Source organism: Oncorhynchus mykiss, chromosome 15 (assembly GCF_013265735.2).
Source record: "Oncorhynchus mykiss isolate Arlee chromosome 15, USDA_OmykA_1.1, whole genome shotgun sequence".
NCBI classification, from domain to species: domain Eukaryota; kingdom Metazoa; phylum Chordata; class Actinopteri; order Salmoniformes; family Salmonidae; genus Oncorhynchus; species Oncorhynchus mykiss.
This window is the reverse complement of record NC_048579.1, coordinates 72,522,998-72,535,001: the sequence shown is the minus strand read 5'-3', so window position 1 is coordinate 72,535,001 and position 12,004 is coordinate 72,522,998. Positions and strand designations below refer to the sequence as shown.

At 44.1% G+C, this 12,004-nt stretch overlaps 1 protein-coding gene across 3 annotated transcripts in view; it reads left to right on the top strand.

The window, feature by feature from the left end:
• The first annotated feature begins 1,863 nt into the window (after window positions 1-1,863).
• Window positions 1,864-12,004, top strand: part of LOC110531910 (gamma-secretase-activating protein) — a 32,725-nt gene continuing 22,584 nt past the window's right edge. Inside the window, exons 1-15 of one of the 3 annotated variants that reach the window (XM_036945277.1) lie at window positions 1,873-2,401; window positions 2,541-2,611; window positions 3,308-3,364; window positions 3,653-3,722; window positions 4,601-4,648; window positions 5,429-5,517; window positions 5,680-5,749; window positions 5,912-5,961; window positions 6,053-6,157; window positions 7,012-7,068; window positions 7,164-7,210; window positions 7,343-7,428; window positions 8,403-8,480; window positions 8,627-8,710; window positions 9,581-9,673. In XM_036945277.1, coding sequence (XP_036801172.1) covers window positions 2,314-2,401; window positions 2,541-2,611; window positions 3,308-3,364; window positions 3,653-3,722; window positions 4,601-4,648; window positions 5,429-5,517; window positions 5,680-5,749; window positions 5,912-5,961; window positions 6,053-6,157; window positions 7,012-7,068; window positions 7,164-7,210; window positions 7,343-7,428; window positions 8,403-8,480; window positions 8,627-8,710; window positions 9,581-9,673 — 1,093 coding nt within the window. In that variant the 5' untranslated portion in view covers window positions 1,873-2,313. Of the gene's footprint in view, window positions 2,402-2,540; window positions 2,612-3,307; window positions 3,365-3,652; window positions 3,723-4,600; window positions 4,649-5,428; window positions 5,518-5,679; window positions 5,750-5,911; window positions 5,962-6,052; window positions 6,158-7,011; window positions 7,131-7,163; window positions 7,211-7,342; window positions 7,429-8,402; window positions 8,481-8,626; window positions 8,711-9,580; window positions 9,674-12,004 lie in introns of all 3 variants that reach the window. The other 2 variants (XM_036945279.1, XM_036945276.1) reach the window with 2 other exon arrangements.

Here is a 12,004-nt window from a genome sequence, read left to right as displayed (position 1 = left end):
AATGGCATCCTATTCCCTAAATGGCTCCCTATTCCCTAAATGGCACCCTATTTCCTAAATGGCTCCCTATTCCCTAAATGGCACCCTATTCCCTAAATGGCACCCTATTCCCTAAATGACACCCTATTCCCTAAATGCATTCCTATTCCCTAAATGCATTCCTATTCCCTAAATGGCACCCTATTCCCTAAATGCATTCCTATTCCCTAAATGCATTCCTATTCCCTAAATGGCACCCTATTCCTTATACAGATAGGGATGTATCAAAGCCTGAAACACACTGGTCTGGTATGAAGGCTTGGCGGTAAGGAAACTCACACTGACAGTATGTCCAGTCATAGTTCAATTCAAATAAATTCCCTCCTAATGAGGACATTGACTCACAAAATCTACAAAACCAACATTCCCCACATGCACAGTGAGTACCAGTCATTACTGAGTCACACCAGCTCAACAATAGAATGAAGCCATGTCCAATGCAGGTACGGACCATTGTAGATACACTCACCATCACTTCTATACACAAGCTGATCCTAGACCTGTGCCTACAGGAAACTACAACAATGTACACTCCCAGGGCCGTCTCTAGGACCTCCCAGGAAGTCAACCATACACCAGGAAGAGGATGTTAATTACTGTAAGATAATTGGACATTATATGAGTCATGTTGATGGTAACTCAGTTATAATGTGTCTAGAGTCATGTTGATGGTATCTCAGTTATAATGTGTCTAGAGTCATGTTGATGGTAACTCAGTTATAATGTGTCTAGAGTCATGTTGATGGTAACTCAGTTATAATGTGTCATGTTGATGGTAACTCAGTTATAATGTGTCTAGAGTCATGTTGATGGTACATCAGTTATAATGTGTCTAGAGTCATGTTGATGGTAACTCAGTTATAATGTGTCTAGAGTCATGTTGTTGGTATATCAGTTATAATGTGTCTAGAGTCATGTTGATGGTAACTCAGTTATAATGTGTCTAGAGTCATGTTGATGGTAACTCAGTTATAATGTGTCTAGAGTCATGTTGATGGTATATCAGTTATAATGTGTCTAGAGTCATGTTGATGGTAACTCAGTTATAATGTGTCTAGAGTCATGTTGATGGTAACTCAGTTATAATGTGTCTAGAGTCATGTTGATGGTATATCAGTTATAATGTGTCTAGAGTCATGTTGATGGTATCTCAGTAGTTGTAGCTGATGCAATACCTAATAATCTGAGCAGTTTCACACGTTTCCATTTGAAATGTATACTAAGTGCTAGAGAGAGGAGTCACTACAGATCCTGGTTGGATTCCAGGCTGTATCACCACCGGCCGTGATTGGGAGTCCCATAGGGCGGCGCACAATTGGCCCAGCGTCGTCCGGGTTAGGGTTTGGTAGGCAGTCATTGCAAATAAGAATTTGTTCTTAACTGACTTGCCTAGTTAAGTAAAGGTTAAATAAATTAATAAATAAGCTACTGTAGGTTCATTCAGAACAGTGTTCGGCTCGCATTAGGTTTTCTATACACTACCGCCACCGTGTGGGTACAAAGCTAGGTTGCAGATTTGATGAAAATCGAACTTGAGACAGTGAGACAGTGCTGATATAACTAGCCTAATTTATTGTCAGGTAGTATTACATAGCGCTAAAACTAGTAGATTGAATGGTCAATGGGGTAACCTTTTCAATAATAGGATACAATGCATGAGGGACACAAAGACACCAACATAGCAAAACGAAGATAAAGTAGGCTGTTGTGAATGTTAAATAAATAGCCTTCTGTGTTTGTGTATGTTTTACCCTCTGGTGGTCGCACAGCACCTCCATTCCTTGATTTTATATGTCGTCCATAATCAGGTGACACCCAGCCCAGGCAGGCAGCAAAGGCGGTGAGATAGTCTGAGCCACCGGAGTGATCGCTTGTCCGGCCTATCAGAGCGGGCGTCTCCGCTGTCTGACCCGAGAGGGAGGGCTCTATGAAGAGGGCACAGCGAGCTGTGAATATTGTTCGGTGTGAAGTTGAGTAAATTACTGTATGGCTGCAGATCTTAAGGGAAGTGATTCCCTTTCAAATCACGCCTTCTGCTTTGTTTTCGGTGCGTAAAACACTGCTTAAACGGCTACTGGACTATCATCACAACGTTATTTACAACTATCACATGATGCTGCATTGTATGTCAAGTTGTAACTTCAGGCTATAGGGATGGCGTCTTCCGGATAGTGTGAAATCGCGGAGGCTCTAATTGAAGGCATTTCTTCATAAGTTGTTTGATGCATAATAGACGTGGAAATCAGTAAGTTGTGGAGGAGGTCAACCGCACACATGTTGCAACTAAGCGCAACTTTCGATTTGCAGCAGGATGTGGTGTCAAGTATATTTAAGAAAGAGGCGACTGTAGGAATGATCAAAGGTAAGAGCTATCTGGTTGTATCGCTCGGCCAATATCCAAAACGTATACTTTGTGCCTTTACGCACAAGGTGACAATGTGTGACAAATACCATGATAGTAGTGACACATGTAATGGCAAAATGTATTTTTTCCACTACAGAATACTCAGGGATCGTTGACACTCGGATCCTCAACATTGAAAGGGATGGAGGAGTCCTCTACTCCTGGAAAGTAAGTGGACACTGGGCAAGGGGCATTCACATAGCATTATAATGGGTATGTCAAGCGTGACGTTCCACACATAACCAACAGTGTGCTCTTCGGGATTGTGGTGGGAACATTCTCTCTGTCTAGGGTGCATCCCAATGGCACCCTATACCCTATAGTGCAGCATCCCAATGGCACCCTATACCCTATAGTGCAGCATCCCAATGGCACCCTATTCCCTATAGTGCAGCATCCCAATGGCACCCTATTCCCTATAGTGCAGCATCCCAATGGCACCCTATTCCCTATAGTGCACTACTTTTGACCAGGGCCCATGGGGATCTGGGACGTAGGCTCCAAATAGAAGCCCAAAGACTCATGACAGACCCCTGCAGCTGAATAAGATACTGGTTAAGAGCTACTGGTTAAGAGCTACTGGTTAAGAGCTACTGGTTAAGAGCTACTGGTTAAGAGCTACTGGTTAAGAGCTACTGGTTAAGAGCTACTGGTTAAGAGCTACTGGTTAAGAGGTATTCCGTTTCTTTATAACATAGAGTTGTTCATAAAGTATCCTCAGACTGTGAGGGAGTGTTAAGCCCCACATAGACAGCTGAGATGTCATGGGCATAAGTATAGGTCATTACACACACACACACACACACACACACACAGTCATTATGAGCCGTAATGGCTTTCCTCCTCCCTCCTCTCATCTCTCAGGGGGAAACAGGGACCACCAGGATCGGGAAATACGACCCCAATACCAGACTGAATAAGGTAGAGCTTCCTCTGTGTGGGTGTGTGTGTGACTGTGTGTGTTTGACTGTGAGTGTGTGACAATAAGAGTGAGTGAGTGGGTGAGTATGTGTGTATATGCCAGTCCATAGTCTTAATGGAATGTGAGGTTACTCCTAGTACACTGCCTGATCACCACCAGCTGTTTGTAGTGTTCATCATGGGCCCTAACCCCTGTCCCCTGTCCCCTTACCCCTAACCCCTGTCCCCTAACCCCTGTCCCCTTACCCCTCTCACCTCTCCCCTAACCCCTCTCTCCTCTCTTCACAGCTCCTCTACACATTTGACAAGCAGGTGTGTGTCAGCAGCTGTTCTCTGAATAAGGAGGAGACTCTGCTGGGTAAGGACCTGTTCATGGACTTAGAAATAGAATGTGTAGAACATAGAGATACTTTAATTGTTCTATTGAATTCTATGGTGTAGAACAGATAAAACTCTAGAATCCATGGTATTCTAATTCTATGGTGTAGAACAGATAAAACTCTAGAATCCATGTTATTCTAATTCTATGGTGTAGAACAGATAAAACTCTAGAATCCATGGTATTCTAATTCTATGGTGTAGAACAGATAAAACTCTAGAATCCATGGTATTCTAATTCTATGGTGTAGAACAGATACAACTCTAGAATCCATGGTATTCTAATTCTATGTTGTAGAACAGATAACTCTAGAATCCATGGTATTCTAATTCTATGGTGTAGAACAGATACAACTCTAGAATCCATGGTATTCTAATTCTATGGTGTAGAACAGATAAAACTCTAGAATCCATGGTATTCTAATTATATGGTGTAGAACAGATACAACTCTAGAATCCATGGTATTCTAATTCTATGGTGTAGAACAGATAACTCTAGAATCCATGGTATTCTATGGTGTAGAACAGATAAAACTCTAGAATCCATGGTATTCTAATTCTATGTGACACACATGCGTAGTACAAAGACACACAGACAGTGAAACAAGGATCCTCACTAAAGTGTTGAGCCAGTGTCTCCTCCCCTAGTGTGTCAGTGTTAGACTAGATACAGGTTTTCCTACATACAGTCTACTGACATTTCCAGTCCAAGATTGTGATCACCCCGTGGGAGAATCTTATCATCACGAGAGAGGAACAATGTCTTGTGACTGAGCCGACAGCCAAGAGCCATTGTATTGAAGTCACGTCACTGAACCCACATCACCTCACATACTTGTCTTTTAATCTCATTTTTAGCGGTCAGTTTGGCACAGAGGACAAGAACAGAGGAGCGCCTCAGACCAGGTACCTGTCTCCCCTTGGCTCGACCCCCCCCCCCACCCCCCTGCCCCACATACACACACACACACACACACACACTGACACACACACCTCCCAACTCTGATACAAACAAACACAGAAGCTGAAGATTAGAGAAATGCAACTGGACAGAAAACCATGTAAATCTACAGGATGTTATGAAGAGGGAAGTGGTAAGCTATATCCTGGTTCTCTCTGAGCCTTTAGGGAGACAGACCCGTGGCTGTATTCACTACAACTCTAATAGTCAGATGGGTAACATTCAGGATGTTATGAAGAGGGAAGTGGTAAGCTATATCCTGGTTCTCTCTGAGCCTTTAGGGAGACAGACCCGTGGCTGTATTCACTACAACTCTAATAGATGGGTAACATTCAGGATGTTATGAAGAGGGAAGTGGTAAGCTATATCCTGCTGATAACTAGCTCTCTGTTTCCCTCTGGTTCTCTCTGAGCCTTTAGGGAGACAGACCCGTGGCTGTATTCACTACAACTCTAATAGTCAGATGGGTAACATTCAGGATGTTATGAAGTATCTATCCACACATGCACCACAGGTTTTTAAGTGTTTCAAGTGTAGTCTACACGACAGGTTCAAACTGTACACAACTATTGGCTGTAGGCCGCACTATACCGGTCACCTGTGTGTGTTGGAATGAGCAGCAGTGATCACAAGGGCAGCACAGGCACTGAAGCACTTTTCTGCTGTTTCAGGTCAGTGAACTTAATCATTACCATATATAACACCTTTCAATGGTCTACTCCTAGTTTCACAATGTCTGACCCTCCTCATTGAGATCCATCCCATTAACAACACTAAGGTCCTGAAGGCTGTCGACTGCCGGGTCAGAGTTCAGGTATAGAGCTCTATTGTTTTGTACTTGGACTCTACTGTACTCTTATCAGTTACACCTATTACAGTAAGCTTCCCCTCGGTTGTTATTACATGGATGTAACAATGTGCTATAACCTGGTTCTACTACGAAGAATGTTAACCAGTCATCTTTGGTTTCATACAGTTCCTCCATCCAGACACAGAGAGGGACTCCGTGCTGGAGAGTCACCTGCTGCTGGTAGCAGAAGATGGCTGTGAGTATCTGGGAGGTGAAGTGGTGTCAAATCTCTGAGGGTCACAGCTTTTAACTGTGATGGTACAAAGACATTAGATGACACTGTTCTCTGTTTTTGGAAGGGTAGGGCCACTGGGCCTTTCAGGGTTTAGGCTTTGAACTTTGACCTTTGACCTTTCAGATGTGGAGCAGCTCCATGTGATGCTGGTCAGACAAGAGGGTTACAGAGTGGTAAGAAACACTGTCACAGACTATAGAGAGCTGGAATTGAATACAACTGTTCCGTAGTGACATCACTTCCTGTTGACTGGTGTTCTAACAGGTGATGTTGAGCCCAGAGTGCCTGGCCAAAGACAGGGTGGCAGAGGAGTTCAGCTGGGTCCAGTGGGACAGCCAGACACAGAGACTCTTCTACCTCACACACAGGGTAACATACCATATATACAGTACCAGTCAAAAGTTTGGACACACCTACTCATTCAAGGGTTTTTCTTTATTTGTACTATTTTCTACATTGTAGAATAATAGTGAAGACATCAACACTATCAAATAACACATATGGAATCATGTAGTAACCAAAAAAGTGTTAAACAAATCTAAATATATTTTATATTTGAGATTCTTCAAAGTAGCCAGCCTTTGCCTTGATGACAGCTTTGCACTACTAGCATTCTCTCAACCAGCTTCACCTGGAATGCTTTTACAACCGTCTTGAAGGAGTTCCAACATATGTTGAGCACTTGTTGGCTGCTTTTCCTTCACTCTGCGGTCCAACTCATCCCAAACCATCTCAATTGGGTTGAGGTCGGGTGATTGTGGAGAGCCAGGTCATCTTGATGCAGCACTTCATCACTCTCCTTGGTCAAATAGCACTTACCCAGCCTGGAGGTGTGTTGGGTCATTGTCCTGTTGAAAAACAAATGATAGTCCCCACTAAGCACAAACCAAAGTAGGGTGGCTACTTGAAAGAATCTCAAATATAAAATATATTTGGATTTGTTTAACACTTATTTGGTTACTACATGATTCCAAATGTGTTATTTCATAGTTTTGATGTCTTCACTATTATTCTACAACGTAGAAAATAATAAAAATAAAGAAAGACCCTTGAATGAGTAGGTGTGTCCAGACTTTTGACTGGTACTGTAGGTAACACACTGTAGGCTCTGACCTGGGCAACAACACCTTAAACTAACATGCTCTGTTTCTTTTGAATTGTGAAGAAGAATGCAGAAATTCCTCCTGATAACGCAATAACGACCTCCCTTCTTTCTCTGTCAGGAAAAAGCTGTGCTGAAATGTGTTCAATTCGGCCATGACCACAACTGTGAGACCTTGGTGAGACTTAGCAGCAGAAATCATTCAATCAGGAACACTTCATGGGTAGTGTTTGATTTCAGGTCAGGCTACTTAACGCTTCCTCTTTCTGACAGTTTGAGCTCGTACTGGAGGTGCCCTCTAACCCTTTCAGCTGTATGAGGTCAGAATGAAAAGTGAAATGAAATAAGATAACTTTTCAGCTAAACTGTGTATTTCCTGAAAACAGTTCATCAATATTCAGACATTTCTCGTCATGCTGTATGGATAACACCTTGTGTGTTTGACCTCCTAGGTTTGTTAACCTGGGCTTTGACCATCACCAAGAGACGCAGCAGGAACGGGAGGAGATGAGGATGGTGGTGATCACCAATATCACAGGCAGGTTTTGGTTGAACATAAACTGATTGACCTCCGTACTGAACTGTGTTGATAATGTTCTATGCTCGGAGAACATTCCTCTTTCATTGAGTTTGTCGTTACTTTTTGTTTGACATGGGACGTGAATGGAAACAGAGGGTAAGTGCTGTAGCTACTGTGATCTAGATGAACTGTGTCACTCCTTGATCAATGGACAGTTCAGTCCACCACCAGCACAATCACACTCCCTTCACAGAGCCCAGATTTAATACAACTTCTCAATTCTCAAGATTGCATTAGTCAAGCTGCACAATTGGAAATGCTGCAGGCTTCCCAATCGTAAAAATAATGAGTGTTTCTTTGAAAGGCCTATCAAATCTAAAGATGGTTGACGACGGCCCGGGGCCACGATCATAATCACTTCACTGTGCTACTTATTCAAAATGACATTCAAGATTCAACCAATAAAACACTGTTGCTTTTAATAAGACCCCAATCAATACCACATTGTTAAAATGCTATCCTTCTGCTTCTTCTTCTGGTTCTGCTTCTGGTGCTGCTTCTTCTTTTGCTTCTGGTTCTGCTTCTTCTGGTTCTGGTTCTGCTTCTTCTGGTTCTTCTGGTTCTGCTTCTTCTGGTTCTTCTTCTTCTGGTTCTGCTTCTTCTGGTTCTTCTGGTTCTGCTTATTCTGGTTCTGCTTCTTCTTCTGGTTCTGCTTCTTCTGGTCTGCTTCTTCTGGTTCTCCTTCTTCTTCTTCTGGTTCTGCTTCTTCTGGTTCTGCTTCGTCTTATTCTGCTTCTTCTGGTTCTGCTTGTTCTGGTTATTCTTCTGGTTCTGCTTCTTCTGGTTCTGCTTCTTCTTCTGCTTCTATTTCTTCTGGTTCTGGTTCTGCTTCTTCTTCTGGTTCTGGTTCTGCTTCTTCTTCTGCTTCTGCTTCTTCTTCTTCTTTGTATTAATTTGTTGTTTTAATACCTGCTCCTTACTGTTGATTGCAGGGAGTATGTGTGTGTGTTACAGCCAGCCTGCTTGTGTCAACCAGGAGATCACATACACCATAGTTCTGGTGCACAGAGGTTCAGTATTATACGTCTTACCATGTTGCATTAGTTCCATACATTATTCACAAATGACTAATTAAGTTCCGTCAGGGAAAATCCTAAGTTCTTCTAAGTTTCAAGTTGTACATTGTAATCTACCAGAGCCTCTCTGCCCTCTACAGGCTGCAGTAAAACGTTCTCAGTGGCTCTGGATGGCACCCCTAGTCCATGTAGTACAGATCTCCTCCCTCTCTTCATCCCTATAGGTCAGTCAACTCATCTGTCTCAGATCTGTCCATCCTATCACAACCCCTTCAGAACCTACTGGAACACTCTCACACAGCCCATCCATCCTATCACAGCTCCTTCAGAACCTACTGGAACACTCTCACACAGCCCATCCATCCTATCACAACCCCTTCAGAACCTACTGGAACACTCCCACACAGCCCATCCATCCTATCACAACCCCTTCAGAACCTACTGGAACACTCTCACACAGCCCATCCATCCTATCACAGCCCCTTCAGAACCTACTGGAACACTCTCACACAGCCCATCCATCCTATCACAACCCCTTCAGAACCTACTGGAACACTCTCACACAGCCCATCCATCCTATCACAACCCCTTCAGAACCTGCTAGAACACTCCCACACAGCCCATCTATCCTATCACAACCCCTTCAGAACCTACTGGAACACTCTCACACAGCCCATCCATCCTATCACAACCCCTTCAGAACCTGCTAGAACACTCCCACACAGCCCATCTATCCTATCACAACCCCTTCAGAACCTACTGGAACACTCCCACACAGCCCATCTATCCTATCACAACCCCTTCAGAACCTACTGGAACACTCTCACACAGCCCATCCATCCTATCACAACCCCTTCAGAACCTACTGGAACACTCCCACACAGCCCATCCATCCTATCACAGCCCCTGATAGTGCTACTTCTACTTGGGACTGAGGAAGTGGTTTTAGGAGTTATTTGTGATAAGATGTTTATTGTTATTGTACAGTAGACATTTACATAAGAGAACAAACAAATAAACCAACCAAAAACATTTGAGGCTTGTCCAAGATAGCTGATGAATAAATGTAGACTAGCCTGCTGTTCTCTGCCCAGGTTACTATGTGGTAGTCTACCTGTCTGGTCACTTCCTGCACTGCATCAACACCAGGCAACAGGAGCTGCTCTGCCACAGTCTCTTCCTCTCAGGTAAGGCTAGACCTGGGGCATGTTCATCAGGACACACCGTAGCCAATTGTTTTGCAATGGAAAAGGAAATATAGTTTTTTTTTTTAAACGGTTGAGACACCTCTGTGTTTCACTCCGTTACGTGTCTATGAACACGACCCTGGTTACCGACAGAAGTGGACTATATGAGGAATAGGGAGTCATTTCAGATGCAGCCCAAGTGTGTGTTTGTTAAACTGGCCTCAGTGTAACTGTTACAGGTGTTGATGATGGCCTCAGTGTAACTGTTACAGGTGGTGATGATGGCCTCAGTGTAACTGTTACAGGTGTTGATGATGGCCCCAGTATAACTGTGTTGATGATGGCCCCAGTGTAACTGTTACAGGTGTTGATGATGGCCCCAGTATAACTGTGTTGATGATGGCCCCAGTATAACTGTGTTACAGGTGTTGATGATGGCCTCAGTGTAACTGTGTTACAGGTGTTGATGATGGCCCCAGTGTAACTGTGTTGATGATGGCCCCAGTGTAACTGTGTTGATGATGGCCCCAGTATAACTGTGTTACAGGTGTTGATGATGGCCCCAGTGTAACTGTGTTGATGATGGCCCCAGTGTAACTGTGTTGATGATGGCCCCAGTATAACTGTGTTACAGGTGTTGATGATGGCCCCAGTGTAACTGTGTTGATGATGGCCCCAGTGTAACTGTGTTGATGATGGCCCCAGTGTAACTGTGTTACAGGTGTTGATGATGGCCCCAGTGTAACTGTGTTGATGATGGCCCCAGTGTAACTGTGTTGATGATGGCCCCAGTGTAACTGTGTTGATGATGGCCCCAGTATAACTGTGTTACAGGTGTTGATGATGGCCCAGTGTAACTGTGTTGATGATGGCCCCAGTATAACTGTGTTACAGGTGTTGATGATGGCCCCAGTGTAACTGTGTTACAGGTGTTGATGATGGCCCCAGTATAACTGTGTTACATGTGTTGATGATGGCCCCAGTATAACTGTGTTGATGATGGCCCCAGTATAACTGTGTTACAGGTGTTGATGATGGCCCCAGTGTAACTGTGTTACAGGTGTTGATGATGGCCCCAGTATAACTGTGTTACAGGTGTTGATGATGGCCCCAGTGTAACTGTGTTGATGATGGCCCCAGTATAACTGTGTTACAGGTGTTGATGATGGCCCCAGTATAACTGTGTTACAGGTGTTGATGATGGCCCCAGTATAACTGTGTTACAGGTGTTGATGATGGCCCCAGTATAACTGTGTTACAGGTGTTGATGATGGCCCCAGTATAACTGTGTTACAGGTGTTGATGATGGCCTCAGTATAACTGTGTTGATGATGGCCCCAGTGTAACTGTGTTGATGATGGCCCCAGTGTAACTGTGTTGATGATGGCCCCAGTGTAACTGTGTTGATGATGGCCCCAGTGTAACTGTGTTGATGATGGCCCCAGTGTAACTGTGTTGATGATGGCCCCAGTGTAACTGTGTTACAGGTGTTGATGATGGCCCCAGTATAACTGTGTTACAGGTGTTGATGATGGCCCCAGTATAACTGTGTTACAGGTGTTGATGATGGCCCCAGTGTAACTGTGTTACAGGTCTTGATGATTGCCCCAGTATAACTGTGTTACAGGTGTTGATGATGGCCCCAGTATAACTGTGTTGATGATGGCCCCAGTATAACTGTGTTACAGGTGTTGATGATGGCCCCAGTGTAACTGTGTTGATGATGGCCCCAGTGTAACTGTGTTGATGATGGCCCCAGTATAACTGTGTTACAGGTGTTGATGATGGCCCCAGTGTAACTGTGTTGATGATGGCCCCAGTGTAACTGTGTTGATGATGGCCCCAGTGTAACTGTGTTACAGGTGTTGATGATGGCCCCAGTGTAACTGTGTTGATGATGGCCCCAGTGTAACTGTGTTGATGATGGCCCCAGTGTAACTGTGTTGATGATGGCCCCAGTATAACTGTGTTACAGGTGTTGATGATGGCCCCAGTGTAACTGTGTTGATGATGGCCCCAGTATAACTGTGTTACAGGTGTTGATGATGGCCCCAGTGTAACTGTGTTACAGGTGTTGATGATGGCCCCAGTATAACTGTGTTACATGTGTTGATGATGGCCCCAGTATAACTGTGTTGATGATGGCCCCAGTATAACTGTGTTACAGGTGTTGATGATGGCCCCAGTGTAACTGTGTTACAGGTGTTGATGATGGCCCCAGTATAACTGTGTTACAGGTGTTGATGATGGCCCCAGTGTAACTGTGTTGATGATGGCCCCAGTATAACTGTGTTACAGGTGTTGATGATGGCCCCAGTATAACTGTGTTAC